Source organism: Nesoenas mayeri (genome assembly GCF_963082525.1).
Source record: "Nesoenas mayeri genome assembly, chromosome: 10".
Lineage (NCBI taxonomy): Eukaryota > Metazoa > Chordata > Aves > Columbiformes > Columbidae > Nesoenas > Nesoenas mayeri.
This window is the reverse complement of record NC_137560.1, coordinates 24,431,675-24,459,641: the sequence shown is the minus strand read 5'-3', so window position 1 is coordinate 24,459,641 and position 27,967 is coordinate 24,431,675. Positions and strand designations below refer to the sequence as shown.

General features: G+C 51.4%; 3 protein-coding genes across 12 annotated transcripts in view; 2 read left to right on the top strand and 1 right to left on the bottom strand.

Moving 5' to 3' along the window:
- Positions 1-8,391, top strand: part of NR2C2 (nuclear receptor subfamily 2 group C member 2) — a 35,907-nt gene extending 27,516 nt beyond the window's left edge. For 5 of the 7 annotated variants that reach the window (XM_080350764.1, XM_080350761.1, XM_080350765.1 and 2 more), the window contains one exon: positions 812-8,391. In XM_080350764.1, the coding sequence (XP_080206890.1) occupies positions 812-986 (175 nt within the window). In that variant the 3' untranslated portion in view covers positions 987-8,391. The remainder of the gene's footprint in view (positions 1-811) is intronic. The other 2 variants (XR_013922569.1, XM_080350766.1) reach the window with 2 other exon arrangements.
- A 654-nt stretch (positions 8,392-9,045) lies between these two features.
- MRPS25 (mitochondrial ribosomal protein S25) lies at positions 9,046-11,491 on the top strand. Of its 4 annotated transcripts, none has more exons than XM_080350402.1 (4): positions 9,046-9,318; positions 9,404-9,492; positions 10,059-10,131; positions 10,229-11,491. In XM_080350402.1, the coding sequence occupies exons 1-4, from the start codon at positions 9,185-9,187 to the stop codon at positions 10,413-10,415; spliced, it is 483 nt and encodes a 160-aa protein (XP_080206528.1). In that variant the 5' UTR covers positions 9,046-9,184; the 3' UTR covers positions 10,416-11,491. The 4 variants fall into 4 exon arrangements, with proteins under 4 accessions (XP_080206528.1, XP_080206526.1, XP_080206527.1 ...); XM_080350400.1 differs by having other exon boundaries at positions 9,047-9,318; positions 9,386-9,492; XM_080350401.1 differs by lacking the exon at positions 10,059-10,131 and adding an exon at positions 9,937-10,024 and having other exon boundaries at positions 9,050-9,318.
- Positions 11,492-11,599: 108 nt separating this feature from the next.
- RBSN (rabenosyn, RAB effector) lies at positions 11,600-23,984 on the bottom strand. Its single transcript, XM_080350397.1, has 11 exons — positions 23,342-23,984; positions 22,155-22,298; positions 20,673-20,773; positions 20,002-20,047; positions 19,736-19,897; positions 18,879-19,120; positions 17,992-18,062; positions 16,910-16,996; positions 16,324-16,426; positions 15,894-15,968; positions 11,600-15,003 (listed from the first exon to the last, which is right to left on the bottom strand). Exons 1-11 carry the CDS (start codon positions 23,502-23,504, stop codon positions 13,867-13,869), a joined length of 2,331 nt encoding a protein of 776 aa, XP_080206523.1. The 5' UTR covers positions 23,505-23,984; the 3' UTR covers positions 11,600-13,866.
- Positions 23,985-27,967: the final 3,983 nt, after the last annotated feature.

Below are 27,967 nucleotides of genomic sequence, written 5' to 3'. Positions count from 1 at the left end.
TGAAGTTGCAAGATGCAGTATATTAGCAGAACGGCCCTTATATATTTTCTCCATGGATATTGAAGCATTTTCCAGAGGCCTGTGTTCCGTGCTGCCTAAGGCTTGCTGTTACACGGCTCTGGGTCGAGAAATTACTTTATTTTGGCATTTGTGATTTACATCTGTCATATGTATCAACACAGCAGAAATGCTTTCATCGCTGTCCTAAATTTCAAATATATTGTAAGCCCAGATATCCAATGCAATCACTTCGTTATAGTGGATGTCTGTTGACATCCTGGTACATGAAACCCACAGCACCTGGCAGCGGGTATGACATGAGTAACAGCACATCCCTCCAAATGCCTCATCGGAAGCAGATTCTCTTCCGTTGATACATATCCAGTCCCGTTCCTGCTATCGGGTTTGTCGTTGAATTGCTAGGCAACCAAGGGCCATGCTGTTTATGGTTTAAATTTTAATTAAGCGTTTACTTGTGCTAATGTTCTCACTAATCAATATTTTATTACTATGAAGTGCTTCCAGAGCTGGGAATTTCAAAAGCAGACCAAGAGAACTGCATGTTTGTACATACACGTGTCCATGGAGGGCATTAAAACGTACTTCTCATTGGAAAACCACCGTGGAAGATGGTGGCACTTCATTTGCAGGGCGGAAGAGTAACTGTTCTGTTTTGGTAGCTCAGTGATCTTTAATCGCCTCTTGACTCGCACTCGTGAGCTATGGCGGTAGTAAGGGCAGATGCAGCTCTTTAGCGCGCTGTATTTTGAACCGCTGGATGTATTTCTAACGCACCGGCCTTCCCTCGCAGGCTGGCCCGGATCCTGGTGCGCCTGCCCGCGCTGCGGCTGATGAGCTCCAGCATCACCGAGGAGCTGTTCTTTACCGGGCTCATCGGAAACGTCCCCATTGACAGCATCATCCCCTACATCCTCAAAATGGAAACAGCAGAGTACAATGGCCAGATCACTGGCACGTCCGCGTAGTGGGAACAACACAGTTTTATGGATTGAAGCAATTTTCGTAAAAACATACAATTACGAAGTTGAAAGAAGAGCATTTTGGTATGTACCGATATTTCCAACTTACCAGTTTCCTGACAGATCTGTCCTTGTCTGTTTGCCGACATTGACAGAATTAAGCGGCTATTAAAAGACCTGCTCTCGGACCTTTTCTGCCACAAGGAATTTTTTCCTGCCTTTAATTTAAAAGGCTATAGATTACTGAACATACTTTTCACATGCTTTGTATTTAGAAATTATCAGTGGTTAAAAATAGAATTTTATAATATCAGAGATTAGTAATAAAATTACTTTAAAAGTAAAAAAAAAAACATGTATATGTTTAAAAATATCCTTGGAATTAATATCTAATAAATGCCAGGGTATAGTACTAGCACTTTGTAAGCACCACGCGTCAAAGCGACAACTTCATCTACATCCTGCTTATGAGTATGGAAAATGAAAAAAATTGCCTGTGTCTTTAGTCCAAATGCTGGTGATTTCCGTGAAAATGTAGAGTGCTGCAGGAGACAATCATTTATTCTACAAAACGTCACTTGCTTTTTTGTTATGCATGAAATACTAAGGTGGACTCTGAGGTCAGATATCCACGTTCTATGAAATTCAACTCTGTTAAATCAGCGTGGCTGCAATTCACAGCACGATGCAGTCACAGTGACTGTTACCTGCTACGGGAATTACCCAAACCAGGAGAAGAAACGTTTCTTGCCACAGTGCCGATAGCATATCCAGGTTCCTTAAAGTCTCTGTTCAGACCAAGAGAGTCACGACAAATGTTCTGGAACAGGAGGCTTTCTGGTTGTGGAACATCAGTCATTGACTGGAGGAGCAGCCCTGTCCAAGAGCTGTGTGGTGCTCTGCGCACCCTCGCCAGCAGCCAGCGGCTGTCAAGGTGCGTTACGGAGCTCTGGTTGCGTCTGTGCCGCTGCGTCCCCGGCCCTGGCGGAGCGCTCCCACCCTTCCTGGGACGGGGGTTCGGCCTGACATTGCGTGTGCAGCCGCAGTTAATGACTGATCTACCCTGGGGTTATAAAACTGACCGCCTTTCAGTTGTCTGCAGTGGTGAGCCATCGACATGTTTGCTAGTATTTCCCATAAACTGCTAGCATTGTTTTCATTTTAGTGTAATTTATTATTATTATTATTGACATCAAATATTTAAAACAATCAGTTTTTTAAAAAGTCATGGCAATTAATACCTTCATCTGATCCTGGCTCATTAGATGTATCAATTATTTTAATCATTTTTATGGTAGAGGCGTTTTCTACTTGTGTATTTTATGTGACGAAGATCAAACTGTAAGTTCAGCACTTTTCTTTATCTTCTGTTATTGACATTTATTGAGAAGCACCAACCAAGTTGGTGCTTGTGTCTTTTAAGGGTCTGAATTGCAGCCAAAAGACCTTAAGCAGCTCCAGACGAGGCTTCTGCTGTGAGAACAAGTCTTGGCCGGGTCTGCTCCATCCTCATCAGGGGATAACGTTTGTACTGCTCGTTATGACACGGGAGGCTATTTAATTTCAGCTTCTGGGTGCGTTGAAGTCTTCTGCAGTTACCATTGTTACAACACTCAGAATCTCCTGTTCTCAAAAGGGTGTTGCAAGGAGTCCAGTATACATGCTGAAATGTGTAATATTGCACTCCATGCCCCTCAGCTTTTGCTACAGCAAATGAAATTGTCGTGTTTTCACTGGGAGGGAAGGTCGCGCCCGAACGCGGCGGCACGGCGGCGCAGAACTGCTGCGAGCTGCCTCATCGCAGTGTCGTGTCAGCCCTTCCGATGCAAAGTCCCTGTTTCAAGGGTATACAACTTAAAAATTAATTGTGGTATTAGCAACATCAGGAGAAGTAGCAGTAGCTAGCTTGGAAAGAGTTGTGGCCATTTCTGTTAAAAATTGATTGGGTTATGTTATTGCTAAAAGCATTATGCATTGAACTATTGTGGTATTTTTCATTGGAAAAAAAGATTATGCAGTTCAATTTGCTTTCGGTGTTTTAAAAAATCGTTTAAGCGGGTAAGCAGGCACTGTTAATGACAAATGAAATACTGCTTAGCACAAAAACTTGCCACTGGATTCTTTTTTCTCAAATGTAAACACACACCAGCTGGCTTTTCCATGACAAACATCATTTCAGCTTCCAGTTTGTCGAGTCAAAGGGCCCCGTTTTCTGGGAAAAAATGCTTTCTGAATTCTTCTTACTTGTGCTGTGAGCATAACCCTCGAGAAAACAAAATAAACCCACTATGGTGTTTCGGGAGCAGAGGGATTGCACAAAACGGAGCTTAAAACGTGTGCATTGTATGGCACTCGTACATCAAAGTGGTAAATATGCAGCTCTGTTCACAAATGTCCTCAAGCCATCTCTAAGTCACTTACTCTGCAAATGGCTCCCTGGACCTTAGGGATAAAATATTAATTTGCGTAAATGAATTAACACCAGTGCAATCCATATCTAGGGTTTATTTATTGTGCATGCATTAAATAGGGAAAGTGAAGCAGTTCCATACGTATGATTCTGATATTACCACCTAAAAGCTATAATGTGTCTCTTTGTGTATCATCATCAGAATGATTTTCCGGCTCACGTTGGTCAGAACCAAGCTGATTTAGTCCTTACGCCATTAACAAAAAGAACTTTCTCTAACAATACGCTGGTTTGATTCCGAGAGTAACATTTGCATCGTAGAAATTTGGATGGCAGATGGTAGATCCTTGAGCTTAAGACATATTCAGAATCTGGCATGTTTTGCATATTTGAATATTAGGTATAAATAATAAGATAGATGTGACCAATAACCTAACACTTCTTTCTCACATGCTGCCCAAGGGCTGTCATAGAGACGCGTCAAAGATCTGGCCCATGATGGAGGGGCGCTGGGAAGACCACGCCAAGCAGCGCGTGTGCCAGCAGACGCCGTTCTGCAGCGCAGCGGGTCCCTCGCGCCAGCTCCCCGGTGGAATCCCAGTATCCCAGCTGGGCTCTGGGGTCCCTCCGGCCCAGCCCCTGCTCGGCAGGGCCGCGTCCCGCAGCCGGGGGCCGGGACGGGGACTCCGCAGCCTCCTGGGCACCCTCGCGGTGAAGAGCGTTCCCCAGCGCTCGAGGAACCCCCTGGGTTGGTTTGTGCCGCAGCCGCCGGCCCCGTCACCGGGCGCCGCTGGAGCGGACGGGCGCGCTTCCCCGTCCCCGTCTCTGCTCAGCGCTGACACGCGCCCCGAGCCTCCTCTCCAGCCCTCGCTGCCTCTGCCTTGTCCTTTGCCGCGACCGTCAGCCTGTTCCGGCCCCAGGGCCGCTGCAGCGCCGCGGCGGCAGCGCAGGGCCCAGCCAGGTCCAAATAGGCTGCGGAAAACGCTCCGTCTGACGCAGTTCTTGGCATTTCTGAGGTCTGTTCCACCTCCCTTGCCGGTAACTGGAAGATGGTAACTGGCTAATTTTACTGGCTTTGCTTTAAAATTGCTTTCATTTTGTTTCTTTTTTTGCAAGTGCAAACTTTTGCTTATAAGGGACAAGAGAGTTTTTAATTTTAACATTTATTGAAAAGCTATATCTTGATTTTGAGTATGGAAATAGCTTGATTTCATAGAGGCCAAATTTCAATGCCCGACGTGTTTACAGAACTGAGTCAAAGGGTCCCAAGGAAGGCGGCAGCTCCGGAGCTCTGCCTGCTGCCTCACGTTCACTCCTCCAGAATTTTCAAGGTCCTGTTTCTGCTGCTCTTGAAATGAAAATATTTTAACTCAGTAGAAATACAGTGATAAACTGATCGGATCTATCTGAACTTGAGCACATGTTTATATTGGTAATAATGAATGCAGAGAAAAGTCAGAATTCTGTGCTGGCTGAACCTGGGGCACGCACAGAATGGTAATGGGGCAATAAGGTCCATCCTCCGTGTGCTTCATTTGCTCTCCCGCTCTTTGAGAAGGGACTGGATTTGCATCTTGTAGATAAAAAGAACAATGATCAATAACGGTACAGGAGCATTTAGAGTTAGGTTTGTAATAATTGTTATGGCATTTGTGACAAGGGCGAGAATGTACGCTGCTTTTCTTCCTTTTAATTTACTTACATTGGGCTAGAGAGCCACAGCTAAGACTGCCGGAGTCGTCTTCCTGTGCCTGTTGCGTTGCTTGAACACGAGACAGAACGCCTCTGGGAGCTACTCTGGCATGGGACTCAGAGCAGAGGAGGTGATGCTCCAGAAGGCATCCTTCGGAGACCGGACAGGCCTTTATTTCTGCTGCCTTAAACGGTTAGGGTGTTCGGGAGGCTGTTTCGAGAGCACCGAGGAGTCGGTTCCAGTTTCCCGGTCAGTCTCTGGCGCTGGAGGAGCCGCGGGCAGCGGCTGCCACGGATCGTGAGGGACTTCACCCAAGATGTTGGTGCGTTTTCCTGCCCAGTCCAATTAAGAGGGTGGTTAGGATTCTGCCCCGATTACCTGCTGCTTAGTAAGGGATCATTTTCAAAGCCCCACATAGCATGAGCAGCATGGATATCAGAATGCAGTTTATCCAGGAACGAAGGGCCGTTCCCGGCCGGCGGGCGCAGCGACCAGAGCAGGTCCTGCCGGCACAGCCGGCACGGCGCGCTGCGGAGCAGAGCGCGCGGGAAGGAGACTCGGCAGCGTTCGCTTGCTGTTCGGAATGTCCCTCTGCTCACTGCGAAGTACAGAGTGCAAAGCAGGTGGGCTGGTTCTTTCGTCCCCTCCTGCCCGTACAGCACAAGCAGCAGTGCCAGCGAACAGCAGGTCCGTGTGTCCCGGCAGCGGGTCCGTGTGTCCCGGCAGCAGGTCCCTGTGTCCTGGCGGCGCTGCTCCTGCCGCCCGCGCTGCAGCTGCTGCCGCGTTTGGTCCTGGAGAGCAGCCCCAGCAGAGCAGGGGGGACAAACCGCCAGCACCTGCTGGGTCTCAAATGACAGAAAACTGACTTAAAAAACAGCTTTCTATGAAAAATTACCAAGAGGGCATGGCAAAGAAAATGAGAACATTGACTTTCTGCGCCTTTTAATTCTAAAGTTGCTGAGTCATTTTAACAGTAAATTCTCCTGAGCTAAGTTCAGGCTTATTGTTGGAGGAAAAATGCCATAACTTCTCATTAGACAATGCTACAACCCTACTACTGCTGCAGTCAGTTTTACCAGCATTGTGTGGAACTGATCTGTGTGAAAAAGATCAGAACATCTTTTATGCTGAGGTTGCAAATTAAAGTAAAATTCTTTGTAAAGTTTAAATCCTGTAAGTCTAAATATATTAGACGTGGAAGCCATCCGACCCCAGGGCTGCGCTGTGTCCTGGCTGTCTGCTGTGAAGCCATCGCAGGTTCCCTGTCACCGTGTTCCAGCCTGGCTTACCCTGAGCTCGGGGGAGTCACTCGACATTGCTCAGCTCTTGCCTGTCTTCCTTCCTAAAGGTCTGATAGATTTTTACACAGCTTTATTTTGTGCCTCCCACCATTGTGCATTTCTGCGCGTTCAGTTCTAAAACTCACTCGAGCAGCTAATGCATATGTACATAGTTGTATATATGTGTGTATGAATGTATATGTTTATACCTATCTGTCAAAATATATTCTGTACAGTGTATAGAAAGTGCGTAGTGTTTGTATATATGTACAGATACGTAGCCATGTATTCATACCATTCTGTACGTCAGAGGTTTTCGTTCACGGCTCATCTCGAGCTCCCCGCTCTCGCTCGGGCAGGTGGGCGCTCCCGCATCCCTGAGCTCGGCACCGCCTGCTGAACCCAGCCCGAGTTCAGCATTTCTGTTCAGAGCTGACAAATATATTCCGTTAATTTTCTGGCTTTTGCGTTTTACCTTTTCCCATTTGATGTGTAGAAGTCTGCGGGTGAATAGTTAATTGAGCATATCATGTCTGTTAAAAGTAAATGAAGAAATAAATTACTACAGTCATAGAAAATACTTCCCTGTTTTCAAGATATCCTCTTTCAGCCTTCTGAGAGACTTCTTTGTACAGATTGATTTTGCAGTGAAACTTGGTAAGAGATTGATTTTTTAAAAAGTCTTGAGCGGAGACCAAATGGAAGAAAACCAGGTACAGACTGCGCAGGGGAGTTCAGGTCCTGTTTCTGTTGTATGCAGAAGGGGAAGCAGAATGTGCTGGGCCCCTATTTCCCCGTTCGGTACTCGGCGTGGCAGACGCGTGTTGTTGAGGCCGCCGGGCGGCACCGATGGGAGCGCCGTGAGCAGCGCCCGCGTCCCTTCGGTCCGGGCGCGCTGCTGCGTCCGCGCGGGAGCTGCTCCGAGTTCTCTGCTCCCGCTGCATCGTTTAGTAAGCACTTGTAGCTTTGGTTTCGAGTGTAGAAGAAAACCTGTACAACATCCACAATAACATTTCAAACCTTATTTTTGAGATTTTCAGCAAGAAAATGATTTAAATGAATGGCAGGAATTGCTGTGGCAGATGGTCCTTCCCTGGCGCCTGACCATCCCTGCAGTCTGAACCACGTTTGCGTCTCTGGGTGAGCCGGAACCCGAGCGCCTGTTCACGTCATCTGCTGCAGTAACGTTTTTAGAGGCGAGGGAGCCACTTGGGGCATTGATTGGGACTGAACCTGGTTTACAATTCCATTATTAGTTTAGAAAAAGAGCGTATTTTAACACTGCAGACTTGTTTTAAGTAGGTGTTTGAGCAGTTTCTGCTCTGACGCCGGAGCGGCTCGGGCTGCGGCGGCGGTGCCGCGTCCTGCCGCCCGGGCCCGCGCCGAGCCCGCCGCGCAGCGGCTGCGCGCTGGGACACGGCCAGCGACGGCAGCGCCGTTCCGAACGCGCTCCGCGACGGCGGGTTAGATTTCAGACAGGATTTTCTTTAGGAAGAAACGTGACAGAGCGTGTCTGTTAAATTTCTCACAGATGGAATCAATGTTAACGGTGGGAATGTGTCGGTAACTGACCCGCGCTGCAGAGCACGGACGCGTCACGCAGCCCGGCCGCGCGCTGCGCGTTGTGCCTGGCGGACCGGGGGGCTCTGCGCTCCTGCAGCACCGCAAAGCTACAAAAGGAATCATCTGCTTTTAACTCCTTGGGATATTTTCTGGAAGAAAACTATCGTTTATATTATTGTATTTTAATTTCAAGTTAAAAACCTTGAAAAAGTTGATGATTTCTCACAGCTTCTTCTGTGAAATCAGCATTGTTACGTGTGATAGCATTTAAAAATAATAGCATGTTCTTTTTTTAATCTAAATTTTATATCTAATCAATGTCTTCAGTCATGAAGAGGAATTTGCATTGTTGTGTTTGTATATAGAGTATTGCAGTGCATGATTTAGCTTATGCATTTTATTAAATGCTGTTTAAATGTGGAATTATATTGTTGTGGCTTAATACTACTACCTAAATGAGGTTTATACCATTAAAGTGAATTACAAATATAAATGCATTCTTGAGTTTTATTTTCAAGTTCACTTAATTTCGTATTAAACACGAGGTGTCTGCGCCAGGCTGCGGTTCATCCTCTCACTCGTCCCTTAAATGGTCGCTAACGGTCACTCCTGTTTCCTCCGTCCCCCGCCCCTGTGCGCTCGTTGTTACAGTCGCCGTCACCCGGTCCCGCTGCCGGCAGCGAACGGCGCCGCCGGGGACACGCGCCGCCGGGGACACGCGCCGCCGGGGACACGCGCTGCGCGGTGACGCTCCGGCCCGGCCGGCGCGGGCGCTGCCGCCGAGTTCCCCAGCGAGCGCATCGGGCCCAGCGCGGCCGGGGACCCCGGCGGGGGGCGGCTGCGGGGGAGGGACAGCGGGACAGCGGGACAGCGGGACAGCGGGGACAGCGGGGACAGCGGGACAGCGGGACAGCGGGGACAGCGGGGACCGGGGACAGCGGGGACAGCGGGGACAGCGGGGACAGCGGGACAGCGGGGACAGCGGGGACAGCGGGACAGCGGGGACAGCGGGGACAGCGGGGAGAGCCGGCACAGCCGGCACAGCCGGCACATCCGGTCCGCGGCGGAAGCGGCGCCCGGCGCAGCCCCCGGAAGCACGGCGCGCGCAGGGGCGGGGCCGGCGCGCGGGGCGGGCAGTGGGTGTCGCAGCGCCCCCTGCGGCCCGCGCGGCGCTTCCGCTCCCGCCGCTCCCGCCGCTCCCGCCGCTCCCGCCGCTCCCGCCGCTCCCGCCGCTCCCGCCGCTCCCGCCGCGGCCGCCATGCCGATGAAGGGCCGGTTCCCCGTCCGGCGGACGCTGCAGTACCTCCGCCAGGGCGACGTCATCCTGAAGAGCTCGGTGAAGGCGCTAACCGTGAACTACAACACGGCGGGAGAGCGCAGCGAGGGCGCGAGGTGAGCGGCGCGCGGGGGCGCGGGCGGGGCCTCCCGGGGCCGCGCGCTGCATTGCCGTCCGTTCCAGAAAGTTCGTGTTCTTCAGCGTCCCGCAGATCCAGTACAAGAACCCCCGCGTGCAGATCGTGCTCTTCAAGAACATGACCCCCTCGCCCTTCCTGCGCTTCTACCTGGGTACGTGCCGCCGGGGCCGCGCCCGGGCCTGCCCGGGGCCTGACCGGGGCCTGTCCGGCTCTCCCGGGCCTGGCCGGTGCCCCGGGCCCGTGTCCCCGCGCCGCGTGCTCCGCGGGAGGAATCAGCAGCGGCGGTTTCTCGCGTTTCTGTCGCCACAACTCGCCCCCGCCCCGGCTGGTCCAGAAACCGCGCTCAGCGACCGAGCCCGCGCTGGCCCCGCTGCCCGGGGGGCGGCCGCGGGTCCCGGTGCAGCGGCCGCGGGTCCCGGTGCAGCGGCCGCGGGTCCCGGTGCAGCGGCCGCGGGTCCCGGTGCGGCCGCCGCGGGTCCCGGTGCGGCCGCCGCGGGTCCCGGTGCAGCCGCCGCGGGTCCGCACGTGTGAAGCGGTTTTTGCGCCAGGCGCAGCAGCGAGCGTGGCGCTGAGCTGTCCCCGTCTCTCCCGGCAGACAGCGGAGAGCAAGTTTTGGTTGACGTGGAAGACAAAACCAACAAAGAGATCACCGAGCACGTTAAAAAAATCCTGGGCAAGAGCAAGTAAGTAGCCGCTAATAATCTGATGTTCCCCCAGCGCAGCGCAGCCCCTGCAGGCTCTGCCAGCTACAGAGAAAGAAACGCCTCTCGGGACGTGACCTCGGTGACAGGCACGAGCCAGAAACTGTAGATCTGTAAATTGGGTCCAGCGGAGAGGAAACGTTGCCTTTCACGCTTCTGATTGTAACAAACACATGTCTCTCCTAGAGAAACGCTCGAAAGAGAGGAAAGAGAAAGGAGAAAACTCTCACACCCAGGCACGTTTGGGCCCAAGAAGTACCACCTGCGGGAATGCATGTGTGAGATCGAAGGGCAGGTTCCCTGCCCGGCTTTTGTGCCGCTGCCCAAGGAGATGAGAGGAAAATACAAGACTGCTGCACAAACCGAAGCGTGAGGCCGAGCGGCCCGGGCTGCACGGCCACAGCCCCCAGCCTGCACGGCCGCGGCCCCCGGGCTGCACGGCCGCGGCCCCCGGCCTGCATGGGCGCGGCCCCCAGCCTGCACGGCTGCGGCCCCCGGGCTGCACGGCCACGGCCCCCGGCCTGCACGGCCGCTGCCCCCGGGCTGCATGGCCATGGCCCCCGGGCTGCACGGCCGCTGCCCCCGGGCTGCACAGCCACGGCTCCCAGGCTGCACGGCCGCTGCCCCCGGGCTGCACGGCCGCCTGCTTCAGCAACAGGAGCAACAGCTGCCCAAGACAACAGAGACGTTCCTGCAATGCAGACAGCCTTGTTTCCTGGGTCTTCTTGCAGCTACAGCTGGAATCATTAAAATGAAAAGTAAATAAAAATAAAATCCCAGCGTCTTGGTGCCAGTTTTCCAAAGCATTACAGTTGCCACTGCAGAACAAGAAAAAGGGAATGACTAGAGCCCCATTTCCTACTCATGCTGCATGTACAAGGTCACGGCAAAACTGAGATCACGTTTGCTCTCAGATAGACTGAAAAGTTAATTTATCTTAGAAGCAGCACAGAATTCCACAATGTGTAGAGTGCTGTAGAGCATTCCTGCAGTTTTCCGTCTTGTACCAACTGAACGCAGGCAACTGGTAACGGGAAATCCAGCATTAAACTACATGCTGAATTTTCTGAATTTGTTTAGTTACCCCTCAGTCTCTTACCGGAAGGTACAGCTTCTGATACTGCAGCTCTGAGAAGTGCCGGTCAAGTCAAGAACACCAGCAGTAAGTATTGAGACGCGTTTGACAATTTTCATAGTCCTTCAGGAAACAAAAGCTGCTCTGAAGACAATTTTCTGAAGTCCAAAAAAAAAAAAGCCTTACAAAGAGCTGTGTCTGGATTTATGACCTTCCAGCACGTTCTGAGCAGCGAGTCCATCCGCTTCAGAGCCCAGTGCTGCTCCCGCTCCCGACCCCAGACACTCCTGCTCCCCGCATGGGGCCAGAGACCCCGAATCCTCCCGGCTCTGCCTCAGCAGACAGCTGCCCCGCGCGCCCACCGCGCGTCACCGGGTCAGGCCGATACACGCCACTTACAACTGTTTCAGCTTTTCCCAGCTAGCGGTCAAGCGCAACATTCCACACCAGTGTCCTGCAGAAACTGCCAAGGACAAACAGCACAAAATAAACAGGTCTTTTTATTTCATCTCTGTTTACAAAGTTACCATACGGAGTAGTGCATGCAGTTCTACCAAAAGTCAGCGCGAGCTCTTGGCCCTCGTGGCTCAGTCTCCGCGCCGCAGAGCCGGGTGAGTGGCCCCAGGGCAGCGGGAGGGCCGGAGGAGCCACGGGCGCCTGCTCGGCACAGGCAACGCTGGCGGCTCCTGCGGCATGCTAGCCCGTCACCTGCCTGCAAAGACATTACTACATGTACAATAAGGATACTTTAATTATTAGTGTATTAGACTGAACATACAAAGAAGGCAGGATAGTTGCAACAGGAAAAACACTTTAGATGTGAAAGCTGAAGCCACTGAAATGTTTTGTTCGTTTGTCATGTTGATACCAAGAATGCCTGTGGGTTATAGTGCAGGGAGCGATCCTCTTGACTAGCAAACATGTCTGTCTTAAATAACTTTTGTTAAACAATATTCCAGGGATTATGTTTAGCTATCCTAACATTTATTTTTTGCTGCCTTCCTAAACCTGGTGTCACCGTGCATGTTTGGTCATGACCCTTCAGAATCCTCAGTTCATTTCACTTGGTGCAAAATAACAGTCAGGGACTTGATCAACTTCAATAAAACATCTCAGTATAAGAACTTCATGGCTTTAAGACGCCCTGTTCTGCACACACCCCGTTCTGCACCCCTCTCAGCGTCAGCAAAGAACGCCAGCCGTCTGTTGACCAGTTACAGTGCTATTAACCGAGGATATGGGCAGTATTGGTTTTTAAACAACACTTCTGGAAGTCCCCCCCTCCACCTTCATTTACAGCAGAATAAAACTAGAGTTCCTGCTCTATAGGTAGGGTAATTATTTATGTCTCTAAAATATTATGCAATGCTTGGGTTATAGCTATGCTAATATATATTAGAGACAATTAAAAGCCATCCCGTTCCATAAATGTTTACCCTTCCGAGTAGGCCCACTATTACTAGTGCTATACAGTGTGATCTGCCTGATTTCCAGCTTCAAATACACCTGTTGAGTGCCTCCTCCCTGGCCCTGCAGACCCGGTGCTGGACTCCGCCGTCCTCAGGTCAGACCCAGCAGCTCGGGCTCCGTCTCACCCAGACCCAGCGCGGCCCAACCACAGCTCCTGCGTTCTGACACCGTCACCAAGCGCTCCCGCGTCACCGCGGCACCCCGGACTGCAGCAAGGGAGCTGCTGTTCCAGACAGACACACCCGATCCTCAACAGCTTCTGGGGGACCCGGATCGCAGAGAACTGCTGTTTGGCACGACGGCAGCCACCGGCTTGGCTCCCGGCTTTCACAGACCTCTAGTTCAGTGGCACTTCAGCTCTCCATTGTAAACAGGATTTTTGTTCCTTGAATGCTACAAACAAAAGGGTTCCAGTCTCACCAACATAACAACCATGATTATTCTGTCACCCAGAAAATGTGAAGGAATGTGTAGGTTCCATACGATTACTGGGAACTGGAGGGTCACCCTTTGTGCTCAGGCAGAAGTGGCGCCAGCCCGCTGCTCTGTGCGTGGAACGGGCGCGCGCCCCACGCGAGCAGGGCTCTGCAGCGGCGCGCAGGCTCCCCCGCTGCAGTTTGCACTCACCGTGGGAAACAAAGCCATGGGAAGACAGCCCCCAAATTCCACCTGGGGATTTTTATAAACACATTTAAAAGCTATTCATATTAAGATAAGTTATGAAGTTCTCAGTCTTAAAATCCCTTTTTTGTATTGTCATTGCACAAAACTGATCTGCAAGCTGTACGCTCTGCAGCTCAGAGAAGCCTTTACCAGCACCTCATCACCACCACTGGCAGTCAGGCCGGACTGAACCCTGCGCTGGGGAGGCAGAGAGGAGCGAGCTGCAGGGAAGCCTCGTCTCTCTCCAGTCGCAGCCCCACCCAAAAGGCCAGTAACACAGGAAGGGGGAAAGATGACAAACCAACATTGAAACCAATCCCAAATCACAGTTCCCTGTTAGTGCTTCACCGCTTTGACCAAAATAAGCAACAAGAACACCAGCTAGCGTTAAAAGAGTGTTGTAACAAGTTTAAAAATGTGTTAGTCTAGGTGCTAGAGGGCAGCAGCGCACCTCTGGAATTCTTCTAGACTGAGTAGTAGTGGCAATGCCTCACTGAAAGTGCATAAAAGCCAATTTTCCCACTTCCCCCTTGTGACCTGTGCTCCTGTTTGTCTCTGCTCTACCTTCCCATACTCTACAGCAGACCTAACACAATTATTACACAGCCCTACTGCTTCAGCAGTTGGATTTCTCCTTCTGCTTGGCTAATGTGCGCTTCAATTCCTTCAAGTTTTCTGTCAGTACCTCCACCTCATCCATTCGTCCGCTATGTTTGGCATCAAATATATAAGCTTTGATATTATCTATCTGTTGGAGAAGCAGCTCTTCTTCTATAGCCTCCTCTCCAGAGATCTCACTGCCATCCTCCACCTCAAAGGGGTTGGTAGAGGATCCCTCTTCAAACGGATTCCCGGAATTCCAGCTGCCCCCAGGCTTTTGAGATGGATTTTCATCCTCTTCAAAAGGGTTTGTAGTACTGCCAGGTTCTCCATTAGTTTGTTCATCCTCCTCCTCATTTTCAAATGGATTATATTCTTTTTTATCACTTTGCAAAGCTGTGTTAGAGAAACAAACCACTGGGGAAGTGTCTTTGGCAAATGGGTTAGTAGAATCTTCCTCTGACTGAGGGGTATCTGCTTCATCTTCAAAGGGGTTCAGACAGGCTGGCTGCCCTCGGTCCCTGTCACCCTGTGGGATGCCCTGGGGTCTGAGGGCAGAGACCAAGGGCTCTTCAGCTGGCAGCTGCTCAACAGCAGGAGGTGCAAAACGTGGGTCCCTTTTGATCTGAGCAATATCCAAATCCAACACATGGGCTGTCAAGTTCCGATGCTCTCGTGTCGCTTCCTGCTGCTGCTGCCTGACTTCTCTGAAGTCCAAGGAACGTGTCCTTGAATGCTGAGACAGGAATTTGTGGTGTTCTCTTTCCCACTCTTTCTCACGAAGGACCTGAAGTTCCTCCCTCTGCCTCTCTTCCTCTTCTGCCTGTTTTTTAGAAAGCTCAATAGCTTTCAGAGTTTGTTGTTGATCATACTCATCCTGAAGCTGCCTCAGGTTCTCTTGCAGCATACGGACCTCGTCTATCCTGTTAGCTGCCTTTGCTTGCTTAATGAAGGACGTGATATTGTCGATCTGCTGCAGAAGCGGGTCTGCTATCTCCCGCTCTCTGGGTACGCTGGATGTAGGTAACCAGCCTTCACACTTCCTGACTGCTCCTTTTTTCAGCTGAGTTGCATCACCATTAACTGCAGCTGCAGATCTCGAGATTAAGTCTTGCTGCTTTTCCTCTTGTTTCCCATGTGCTTCGAGAGCCATCTAAACCAAAAAACATGTAGGAGAACACTATGAGCTTGAAACACTCCATTCTAAATACCCACGGGTACCAGAATTCACCTGACCCTGGACATTGCTGGCTGCCACCCAAAGGGGACCAGGGGCATTTTTATTACTTTGCAGAAAATGCCTGACTTCATAATATCACCTAAATGGTTCCCCTCAGCTTGGTTGTGACCAAATTCATCAAAATCCCATGCCATCTGCCTCTACAAACCCGATGGGAAGTAGGAGCAGTGGCAGCGCTTTACAAAGAGGAAAAAATGCCGAATGTACCTGTGCAGTCGGGACAGATTTGGGCAGTAACCTGATGTCTGAGCACAGCAGGCATCTGTAACGCAGCATCAGCGTTAACCGTCACTGATACCATCAGGTTTTGGACCGCAATGATTATTAACTTCTACCTCAAGATAAAGCTGGTTTAGCTTACAATCAATGATGTCCTCCCACCTAACAGAAAAAACCTCTCCGAAGAGGCACCATTGTTCTAATGTGCCCCTTTTCACCACTGAAGGAAAACTCCAAAGTGTGCTTGTGCAAATGAACTCCAGAATGCAACGTGAGAGTCCCTGTAGGCCAATGTGCTCAGTGCAGGGCTCGCTCTGCAGGCGCTGCGGCAGGAACAGCACGCGCAGCTCGGTCCCTGCTGGTTTCTGGCAGTGTCCAGCTGCCCAGTACACACCTACTCGTGTTCCCCATGGAATACGGTGTTACGTGAACCCCTGAAAAAGGGTATGGAGTGATTTGCATTAAGAAACGAAAACCTGAAATCCGGTGTTAAAGGTGACTATTCATACACCCACAGCTACCAGGCTCAGACCCCTGAGGAGACCTCGACACCAGGTGGAACAACAGATCTTTGCCTGTCTTACCATCTGCAGTCTTCTCCTCTTCAGGTCTTCGTACTGATCCTTGGTTGGCAGGGACATTAGGCCAAGCAGCTTTTCCTGGCAAAAACGGAAATATTGACAGCATTGCTTGCAGGCATTCAGCCAGTGCTCAAGCACCTGCAAAGAGAAATACCACCCCAGCACCCCCAGACAACAAAAGCTGCTCCTGCTCCGCAGCCGCTGCTGCCCGGCTGAGCGCGGCCTCCCACGACCGCTGGGTTCAGGCTCACGCGTCGCTCCGCACCCGGGGCTGCGGCGCCTGCGCCGTGTTCCAGCCGCCTCAGTCACCCAGGGAGCTACAGAAAATGCATGGAACTACATTTCCTGTCAAAACAGTTACAAACCACAGGGATGCCTGGCAGAGAACACTATATAAAATTAACATTCAGGTCATAACGTATGCTTCATTTACCTGAACAAAAAGTGTAGCTGAATATCGTATCATTCTCTGAAGCTGTAGTGTTTTAGGATGAGGTTGGGGATCTTCATGCAAGCCTAGACTCAAAATCTTCTTACTGAATCGAAGCAAACATACAGCCCCATCAGTTCAGAAACAAGGGCCAGTGCAAATGCAACAGAAAGGGAGACAGTCCTGGAGGAAAACTTCCTGATATTCTTTTAGGTAAGCCATTTTGGATCTTACGAGTTATAATACTTTCCACTCCCACCCTAAACAAACAAACAACCCAACACACAAAACCCCACACCAAAACCAAACCAACCCAAACCCGTGCCACTATTAACTTCCTTTGTGCTTAGTTATTTTCACTGCAGAGGAATGAATGCATGATTTTTACGGCTGGAAAAGAAAGTAGAAGTTGCTGGTGCATGGGAACAGCATCTACCTTTTCACATGCTCTTTACGGCTGACAAATTGATTATCTATATGAATATGCAAGTATATGCTACACGTAGACACCAACAGTCAAGAAAAACTCCAAGGAAGTCACAAGAGGGAGATGCACACATGCTGGGGGCAGGGGAGAGAGATCTCTTACCTTAAGGCATCGATAAATTCGTATACTTTTTGAATTTCCACCCTCAAGTCATTAGCGTGTTCAAGACTGTAGGTTGTCTCCCCAGCACTAAGAAATAAATACAACTTATTGTAAGTCATGCATCCAGCTAACAACACCAAAAGTTATTCCAGGGTGACCAAGACTCACTGCTAGTCAGAAATCTTTCATTTCATCAGTAACAAGTCTGTTGTTTCCGACATCTGCTTCCACCACCCAGACATGCATATTTTTACTCTGCTCCAGTTATCAAGCCACGTAACACCAGGTCTCATGAAGTCAGGACAAGAAGCAGTAGCATGTTTTTCACATTCTATACTTTTCTGCCCTTTGGGAGGTGTTTCTTTACACTACCAGTTTTGTTATGGTGAATGATAGCCTAACTTTTCCACAACTATCAGATCTACAGAACAGGTACAGAAATACTTGTTACCTTTAACTTCCCAAGCAGACATGCTTCACAGTCTAAGACCAACATGTGTATTTCCCTGCTCTGCAAGCCAGGTGTACCTGACAATCTCTCGCAGTCTGGGTGGAAAGATTCCAGCGGGGAACTGTGAGAACTGCGCACGGAGGCGCGGCCTGCGAGAGCTGCTGGTCACCGCGCAGCCCGCGCACACCGAGCGGCGCAGACAGCGCAACCACCCCCTGCTGCCGCCACTGGAGCTGCCGCCACTGGAGCTGCCGCCACCGGAGCTGCACCTCCAGCTCAGGGCAGCGCTGTCCTGCTCCAACTGCTTCAAAAAGGCTCGTTTACACAAACTTGTAGCCTTGTGCTTCCTTTGTGCAAAGACGACATGCCCAGGTGCAACAGTGGGGCCTCACCGGGAAGTGGCTCCAAAAAAATACATCAGACTTCTCTGTAAGAAATGTTACTGCTAATAATTAATTGAGTACTACTTTGTTGAAAGAACATCCAAAAGACAACAGATAATCTAACACTGCTTTTTCTTATAATTTACACACTCTTGCAGCCTTAGCACACCACTTCCTTACTCCTTCCCACACTTTTGGGGAGGAAAAAAACCATTTATTCATAAACAAAATCAGCAACTGTGGCTTACTTTAGTGATTCTGCCATCCTTATGTATTCTGGTGCCTTCTGGTCAACTTTCTCCATGCAGAGTCGCAGTTTCTTGATTAAAACAAAACGTTTTAAAAAAGGCATTTTTATTAAAACATTAATGCAAGAACATGCTGCCATAAGCCCTCCACGTTGCCTGTGCACCAGGTTTCCTGCGATGAAAGCGGTTTAACTGTCCAGCATGAGCAGCCCCCAGTTATCCTCAGGACACGGGTGGCATGGTCAGGAACAGAAAGACCCCCGTGCCCCTGCAAGGTGGGCTGAAACTCGGAAGCTGTTTTAATGGACGGCCTGGGCAACTTCTAGCCTTGGATCTCCTCCCAAAGAGCCCCGACAGGAACTCCCGTTAAAACTGACCGAGGGTGCAGACACTACTGCAAAGATCCCGATGACTGTCAGCACCTGCTTTCACGGCGGATTTGAAAACAATGCTCCAGCCGCACGCTGAGATGGCTGAAGAAAGCATTTGCCAGCAGTGTGAGCACAAACAGTGCTGACAACATCGAGTCCTGTATTTCCAGTGCAGCCCGTCAGCAAAGTGCACAGCACAGCACTGGTGTAAATGAGCTGTTCTGAGGAACCTCAGCTGCCATAGTTCACAACTCTAAGGGAGAGGCATCTCCAAACAGTTCGTTCCAGATTATGAGAATGATGATGTATCGTAAAATGATGTTTGAAGTTACCGTGGGACAGCAACTGGCTCCATCATTTCAGATATATCTGTTATGTGGCCTAAACACCCAATAGTCTATTCTAACACAAGTGAGTATTAAGTCATAAAGAGGTTGGACATGCGATAAGCCGAAAGTCAAGGAGCGACAGCCACAGGTACACACACTGGGGATGAAAGAGCAGAGTTTGATTTACCTCGTAGAGTTTCACAATCTCCGGAGTGTATTCCTTCTCATCAATCTGTTGTTCTCTCTTCAACAGGGTATCTTTGCAGTGCCGACAACAGCGGATTCGGTCGTCGTCCTTCTCGTCCAGAACGGAGCTCACGCTGCCGATGCTGCTGATGCTGCCGCGGCGGGAGCCGTGGACACTGTTGGGTGAGGAGTTGGGGCTGGCGTGGGAGCCCAAGGCCTCTTTGCTGGCACTGGTGAGCTTGCCTAAAAATTACACACAGGGAATTTTACAGTGACTGAGGAAGCCAATAGATCTTACCAACACAAACAAACTGTGCTTTAACAGAAACTTTACATTCAGGTAATATTGGAAAAGCAAGTTGAAACAGCCTGCTGAAAGACATGCAAGGAACCCCTGACAACCAAGACTGCAAGTCAGCATTTGGGTCTTCACTGTAAAATGCTGCTTCATTTTAAAAGCAGCGAGGGGGCAGACTGCTGAGTTCCACCTACTTTGTTCATGCCTAGAAGCATTCTCGGTTGGAGCTTGCATGCTCCATAAAGCACAGTTAATGCCATTTATTTCCACAGAAAATACAGTCCACTCTCCAATGCACTAGATGAGGAAATTCAAGTTCAAAGGGCTTCTTGAAGTCTTGTGGATGAATTTCCTTCATGTCAGTGTTTGGACAACCAGGGGCAAGACTGCAAATAGCCACAACAGTTTTAAGTGCCAAGAACCTTGTCAGCATGAAGCCGAATGGCACATTAAGGACCAAGTTTTCTGCACAGGTGGAATATCAGCAGCAGCGTTTTTTCTGACAGCAAAAAACCAGGATGAGGTTAGCTAAGGGAATTAACAGCACACGCTGTACTCACTCGCCAAAGGCAGGCTGACGAGTTCCGTGCACTTCTTGCACATGATAGACCCGCAGAGGCGGCAGTGGTGACGCCGGTTTCGAATACTGAACTTATTGCCGCAGTCTGGGCAGAACGGAACATCCTGATCGCTGACCCAAGGCACAACAGACTTCTCTATAGCTGTGAGCAGGCAAGAGGGGAGGGAACACAGCACGAGATACTCAATTCATTCCTCGCCTGGTTAAACTATAGCAGCAAACAGTCTGATGTAAGCTCATACCAACCTCTTATTTTAGCTGAGTCGGTGTTCGCTCTGTCAAACGACGTAAGCTAGTAGAAGATAAACAATACATTCAAGAAAATTGTATTTTGCAAGGAAAACACCCAACACAACCCAGCCCAACAAGAAACAGAAACCTGGCATTTCAAAAAAACCCAGGAGCCTCAGCCTGTTTTACACTGAATTCCTGCAATTTTCCTATTTATTTCTAATGCCATTTTCATACAAGTAGTGCCAAACCTGTACAAATTGGAGCACATTGGACATAGTCCTTGCAGCATCAACACTGCTCTATCTGAGCCAAAACGTAAGTATATAATTGCTAGACTTTGTAGAATGAGAAGCTGGAAGAATTGTAACAAAAACGTTAGGGAGAAACTTAGTAAAGCTGGAGAAAATACACAGGAAAGCATATTGGTCTTGAAGCATGTGGAAGTAGCATCTTCAGCTTGAAAACAGTGCGTGGAAACAGAAATCACATCCGCAGCACGGGGTCAGAGCAAGCACAGCACTCAAGGATAAAAGAGGAAAACAGTGATGTGTGAAGGGAATCATAGGTTACTGTCCTTTATAAGGGTACTGCTAGATAAACAGGCATACTTTAGAGTAAAATATTTCATTTTTACACCTAGGAAACATGCAGAAGGCTGGAATATTAAAAACCAGCAAATTTACCTTTTCTAACCTGATTATTAACTTGTTGACTTCAACTACATAGTGATCAATCCTGGCTGCTCGGTGCTTCTTGAAATCAGAGAGATGGCTTCTCATAGCGCCTGGAGAGAGAGCAGAGATTCCTTAGTCACCCAGGTGTTCTGTACGGATTTAAATGCATTTCATTAGCTCTTAAAAGACAGCTACATTTTAATGGTGCTGCTCTACATAAAACATGCAGGTTAAAGCCTGATCTTCAGGCTAGCAATGCAGTGGTTTATTTCTACTACAGAAAAGGCAGGCTCTATGTTAAAACAGCTGCAGTGATTTTTTTCCCCTCCTCATCCCTGGGTTACATTTGGCAAACTATTACCAAGCAGCAGTGCTCTCAAAGCGGGCTGCCTTTAGCTCCCTGGCTGTGTGCTGAACAGAGGGACGAGGCAGGTGCAGTGATTACTGGAGGTCTGTGCAACAGCAACTTCTCTTTTGGATTTCTGATCATCCTTTAGGGCTCTGAATCAAACCCTTGAGGACAGTTCAGATTTACAGAAAACTGATCACCAAGGATACCAAAGAACAACGTAGCATCTGTTTAAGAAATGTACAACTCATACTTGACAACGCTGGCTTCAAGTTTAAATTTTGATCCTTTTCCAAGTAAGATGAGCCAGGTATTAAAAATGAAAATTACAGACAAAATTTAAAAAATAATCTTTCTTCTGACTGGTAGAATACAAAATCAGATGTTGCTTTTTGATGCTACTCAAGTAATTGTAAGAATCTCACTTCCTCATCTTAATGAAGTAACCAAAAACCCTGCAAAGCTGAAGTAATAGGAATGAATGGGCCACTCTGTGTAACTGAATTCCGCCACCGCTTTGGAGATATCACAGTCCCTGTCACAAACCCACCAAATCTCATCCTAAATCTATAAGGTTCATCTTCTCCACTCTGATCAGAAAACAGTTCTCTCTTCTGTAGTGTTCAGAAAGCTGCTGCTAGTTCACTGCCTCAATTTATTCTCCGCTAATATTTGTGATTGCTGCTGAAATACACGGACAAGCTTTCTGTCAGACACGTAAACTTACAACTACTTTAAGTGTAGCCCAAAAGCTGGAGATTTTATTTAGCTATAGCTTAATTATGAATTAGTGGGTGATGTGTTTTGTAGAAAGCCCCGCGCTGGTTGCAGAACATCTGGGCAAAGCTGCACAGAGGTGAACACACCACTGGCAGGCCTCAACAGCCCAGGCAGAACACCACGCCAAACAACTGTCCCGCTCTCAAGATTACTTGGGGTACTGATTCTATACATTTTTCCCCATTACCTGCATTTTCCCCATTGGCCCACACAATGTAGACAGGCTGCACAAACAAACCATAACCCCATGCTACAGTGCATGAAACACAGCACAGACACAAACCGGCGTGACCTCAGCAACACATTTCCCAACGACATCAGAAGAAAAGCTCTCTCAGCCACAGCACCTTCCAGCTTCCTACCTACTTCCTGGGGCTCCCACATGTACGGATCTATCCCCCCATAGCTGAACGACTCGTATCGCTCCTGAGACCCAGAATCCGTCCTGTCATCTCCTTCTTGCCTCAGCAATTTCTTCTTTGCTCTTTTGGCTTTCTGGACTAGATCTGAAACAGATAAAGACAAGTTACCAAACGTGGCCAGTACTCACTCCGTATCTGTCACATGAAACCAGGATGGAGCATTCCTCATCTTTCCGCACAAGTCTTCATCTTTGATGACATGTTTATCCTTAACGAGTTCTGTTTAGAAACAGAATGCAGTTCAGAGAACCATAAAATGCTCCTTGTTACCTGTTATAAAGTAGCACTAACGTCCTAATGACAACACAGTAGGGACCTGTTTCACAGCATTCTGGGACATCATGCACACACTACATTATTTCTCTTAATTCCCAATGATTTTCTTAGGATTCAAGGATGTTCAACAGCTCCTTTCTCTTGCTGCACAAACCACAAACTTAGAATTTCAGTGTGTTTGTATATCTAAATAATTTCAAAAGTACTAAACAGCCCATGGTGTTACCTCACGTGAACGCGAGTGCGAGGAGAGCAGCCTCCTGGGGCAAAAACCCCAGAGACCACAGACTCGAAACCTGGGAACGCACCTGGGCGACAGTATCAGTCAGAGCTTCCCGATAAAAAGAAGCAAAAAAAAGGCCAATAATCAATTCATGCATAAAAATCAGGCATTGGAAGAGCAGCATCTTTTTAAGTGCCTGCTTTCAATAGGCAACTTCTAAAGCACTGGGAATCGTGTAAACTTGCTGCCTCGGCAGAAGGGAACTCAGACAGGACCCCGCGCTGCAGCCCACCCCACGTGTTAGCGCCCGGGGCCTGAGCCGCCCCGGTCCCGCAGCGCCGGGCACTCACGAGCCGCCCCGGTCCCGGACCCCCCGGTCCCTCCCTGCGGAACCAGCCCCGGTCCCGGACCCCCCCGGTCCCTCCCGGTCCCTCCCTGCGGAGCCGCCCGGTCCCGCAGCGCCGGGCACTCACTGCGGAGCTGCCCCCGGTCCCAGACCCCCCCGGTCCCTCCCTGCGGAGCCGCCCGGTCCCGGGGCCCCGGTCCCTCCCTGCGGAGCTGCCCCCGGTCCCGGACCCCCCAGTCCCTCCCTGCGGAGCCGCCCGGTCCCGGGGCCCCGGGCACTCACTGCGGAGCTGCCCCCGCACGTCCCGCTCCTCCCGCGAGTGCTCCTCCTCGTAGTGCTGGCGCAGCTGCTGGAAGGCCTGCAGGTCCAGGCGGCACAGCGGGCACAGGAAGCCCTCCCGCGCCTCGCCGGGCTCGCCGAAGGGCGCGGGGCAGCCGGCGGCCATGGCGGCCGCGCCCTCCCCGCTCTCAGCAGCGCAGCGCGGGCCGCGGCGGCCTCGCCGGGACGGAGCGCGGGCCCGAGCGGCGCGGCAGCGGCATCGCCCTGCGGCTCCCTGGAAGGAACGCGGGCGGCACGGCCTGGCGGCCCGGCCCGGCCCCGCCGCGGTGCAGCGGCCGCTCCCGCCGAGGCTCCCGCTCGGCCGGCACCGGGCCCGCCGGGCCGCAAGGCCTCGCCCGGGCGGGGGGAGCGGGGCGCGACCGCCGCTGCTCCGGAACGAGTCGCGCGGCGACCCGGAAGTGCCGGGCGGCGGCCGGGCCCGCTCTGCGGCCCGCTTCCGGTGCTGCCCGGCTCGCGGCCGGGGCGGGGGCACACGGGGCAGGGGCGGAGCTTGGCGCTCGCGCCGGCCGCCGGGGGAGCGGCCGCTGGGACCCGCCCCGCCCGCGTCCTCAGCCCGGGGCCGGGCCGCACCGGAGCGCCGGGGCAGGAGGTGCGTGTGTCCGGGAGAGGGGAGGCCGCCGCCCGGACCCGGCAGCGGTACAGCCCGGCGGGGGGCGGGGCGGCGCCGAGGTCTCGGTGGGCGGGAAGGGCGGGGCCGCTCAGAGTGCGCGTGGGGCTGCCGCTCGGGGCGGGGCGGGGTCCGCTCCCCGTGCCCGCCGGCCGGGAACGGCCCGGCCCGCCGCGCCTGTGCGGGCTGGCACCGGGCGGCGGCGGCGTCTCTGAGGGACGGGCGCTCGGTGACAGGCGCTCGGTGCCGGGCTCTCTCAGGCCGGGCTCTCTCAGGCCGGGCTCTCTCAGGCCGGGCTCTCGGTGCCGGTCTCTCTCAGGCCGGTCTCTCTCAGGCCGGTCTCTCTCAGGCCGGGCTCTCTCAGGCCGGGCTCTCTCAGGCCGGTCTCTCTCAGGCCGGGCTCTCGGTGCCGGGCTCTCTCAGGCCGGGCTCTCTCAGGCCGGGCTCTCTCAGGCCGGGCTCTCGGTGCTGGGCTCTCTCAGGCCAGGCTCTCGGTGCCGGGCTCTCTCAGGCCGGGCTCTCTCAGGCCAGGCTCTCGGTGCCGTGCTCTCTCAGGCCAGGCGCTCTCAGGCCAGGCTCTCAGGCCGGGCTCTCTCAGGCCGGGCTCTCTCAGGCCGGGCTCTCTCAGGCCGGGCTCTCGGTGCTGGGCTCTCTCAGGCCAGGCTCTCGGCAGGGCCGGCGCTACGCGCTGTGCACCCGGTCCCGGGGCCGCTCCCCGCCAGCTCCCCGGGTCCCAGCTGAAGGGCACCAGGGGGCCTGTGGGATCGGGGATCCATCCGCAGGCTGGTTTTAGTAGCCATGCTAAATTTTGGTCTCATTCCTGCAGTCTGGTCTGTCACACGACGGTGCTCAGCACACCGTCACATCACCAATGAATTTCACCTGTTTCCTATTTATAGTTGTATCATCCAGCAAAAATATAATGGGAAATCAAAGTCTTAAAACCGAACTGGTTTAATCGTAGGAGTAAATAAATGTTATGAACAGTTAAACTCTCACATTTTTTTGAACCATTGTGCTCTGATTTCCTAAACCATGCAGTCTTGATGCAGTTGTGAACAGAGAAAGTGTCAGCTGAGGAAATAACTCCAGTTGCAGTCTCCTCCTTATTCAGCATGCAAAGCCCCGGGTTCTCTTTGGTGTGGCGGGCTGACCGGAGGTCCTGTCGCTGGACGGCTCCGCGAGCTCTGCGGGGGTGTCCCAGCGCCCCGCCACTCGCGTTGCAGGTTTCCGGGCTGCAGCAGCGGGTCGGTCCCGCCTGTGGGGCTGTGCGGCCCTGGTGGCCCCGGCAGGGTGGTCCCCTGTCATTCACAAGTAGTAAGAGTCAAGTATAGGGAAAAGCAAGACTGCACCGGACAGCAAGCTCTTTCCTTAAACCTCTACAGCTTCAGCAACTGCTTATTTTCAAAAGCTTTACTGAAATGGTAAATACAGCAGTGGAAGTCTCGTAGCTTGCTGTTGGGACGCAAACAATGCAGTGAGGACTGCCTGCAGCGAGCTGCGACGAGGATGGAAACATCCTGGGATGTGCGCTAGAAATCAAAAATTTCACTGAATCCTCACTTAGTTAATTGTGCTCCTTTGCATGTTCTGCCTTTGACGACAAACTCTGAGAATGCATCTCACCAAATTAATATTTTTGAATTGCTGATAAAACATCATGTTGTGTCAATCACTCTTGAAAAGAGAGATTTAATGTAATGTTTTGAAAGAAAAATGCCATTTGTTTGCATGTTTCTGAATAAAAATGGTCCTTAGCACTTCCTGAGGAACGCATTCCCCATAAAGCGATTGCACCTGTTTAATATGATTTGGATCTTTATGGGAGTATTGGACTCTTACTGGGAGTCTCTCAGAGAGAATTACAGAAGCAGTAATATAAAGTCAGCATACCAGATGTAGTGATGTGCTGAATGGTGTCTCTTTGCTCCCAAAGGGAGATATGGGCTCTGGTGTCCCTGAGGGCCGCGTGTACCGTCACAGAGGTGGAGCATAGTCCGGGTTTGTGCTGTTGTAAATGAGAGCAGACTTTGGCTGCTTGTCACTTAGTCAGGCTCATCACGCTTTCCCACACAGAGTCTTCACAAACTGGAAAAGTCCAGGTCAGTCCAAAGCAATCCCGTTTACACTTCTTCAAAAACTTAATTAGCGTTCATCCAGCTGGTTGCAATAGGAAGAGAGAGAGGTTTTTGTGGACAAATTAAACCTCACTGAAATGCTACAGATGCTGTTGGGGACTGAATTTGAATCCGTAAGGGCTTACAGTTGTGATTGAACGTCAAAGAGCAGCAGCACAGGAAAGGAACATGTTCCAAACACTTGTTTGAGAAGCAAAGTCAGGCATGTACCACCGGTTCTGCCACTGGAACGAGGAGCTTGGCCTGCAGAACCCCCCGTCCATTGTGCGACTGCTCCTCCTGCGCTGCACGCAGAGTCCTTCGCAAACACTGAGTCAATAAGTTGTCAAATATGTTTGTGAGCTGTTGTGATAACTCTAACAGTGAAGTCCAGGGCCTGCTCTGTTGCTAAGTTGATTGTTGCTGCCCACAGGAAGAGACACGGGTGGCAATGAGCAGAGCTGCGCAGAGCTGAGCAGAGCTGCGCTGAGCTGCGCAGAGCTGAGCAGAGCTGAGCAGAGCGGCGCAGAGCTGAGCAGAGCTGCGCTGAGCTGCGCAGAGCTGAGCAGAGCTGAGCAGAGCGGCGCAGAGCTGAGCAGAGCTGCGCTGAGCTGCGCAGAGCTGAGCAGAGCTGAGCAGAGCGGCGCAGAGCTGAGCAGAGCTGCGCTGAGCTGCGCAGAGCTGAGCAGAGCTGAGCAGAGCGGCGCAGAGCTGAGCAGAGCTGAGCAGAGCTGCGCAGAGCTGAGCAGGGCTGCGCAGAGCTGAGCAGAGCTGAGCAGAGCTGCGCTGAGCTGCGCAGAGCTGAGCAGAGCTGAGCAGGGCTGCGCAGAGCTGAGCAGAGCTGCGCAGAGCTGAGCAGGGCTGCGCAGAGCTGAGCAGAGCTGAGCAGAGCTGAGCAGAGCTGCGCAGAGCTGCGCAGAGCTGAGCAGGGCTGCGCAGAGCTGAGCAGAGCTGCGCAGAGCGGCGCAGAGCTGAGCAGGGCTGCACAGAGCTGAGCAGAGCTGCGCAGAGCGGCGCAGAGCTGCGCAGAGCTGAGCAGAGCTGAGCAGAGCTGCGCAGAGCTGAGCAGAGCTGAGCAGAGCTGCGCAGAGCTGAGCAGAGCTGAGCAGAGCTGAGCAGAGCTGCGCAGAGCTGAGCAGAGCTGAGCAGAGCTGCGCAGAGCGGCGCAGAGCAGAGCAGAGCTGCGCAGAGCTGAGCAGAGCGGCGCAGAGCTGCGCAGAGCTGCGCAGAGCTGAGCAGAGCGGCGCAGAGCTGCGCAGAGCTGAGCAGAGGGGCTGCCCACAGCCCTGGCTGGACCTGTGGCCGGCAGGGACACGTGTGTCACAGCTTAGTGCCACTGGCGGTGTTAAATCACGGAACCGGGCCCTGCGCAGGGCAGGTCGGTGGACGCTAGAAGTCGTTTGGGTGGTGCCTGTCTACTGGCCGAGGAATGCAGGGGAACTTTTTTGCACAAATATGGATTACTCACTGAAAAAAGCTTGAAGACATCTGAAAATTAACAGTGTTGAGTTCAGTATAGACTTTGGAGTAGAAGCAGAGTGGAAAATGAGAACGTTCTTTGGAAAATCAGAATGTTCTTTCCAAGTATTCCCTAAACTAAGCAGCTGGTTAATTTAAAATGATGCTGTGTTTAAAATTGGCCTAAATTCAATATTATAATTTAATGATAAATTTAAAAAAATAAATAAATCTCCTAACATTGAAATGGGTAGCACAGAATTCTTCCTACAACCAGCTCTTTGTTTAGGTGGATCTAAACCAACGTTTTCTGTAGTTTTTGCTTTGTTCAGAGAACTACAAAATCTGCATATCACTGTTCCTTTTAACAAAACTCATGTAGTCAAT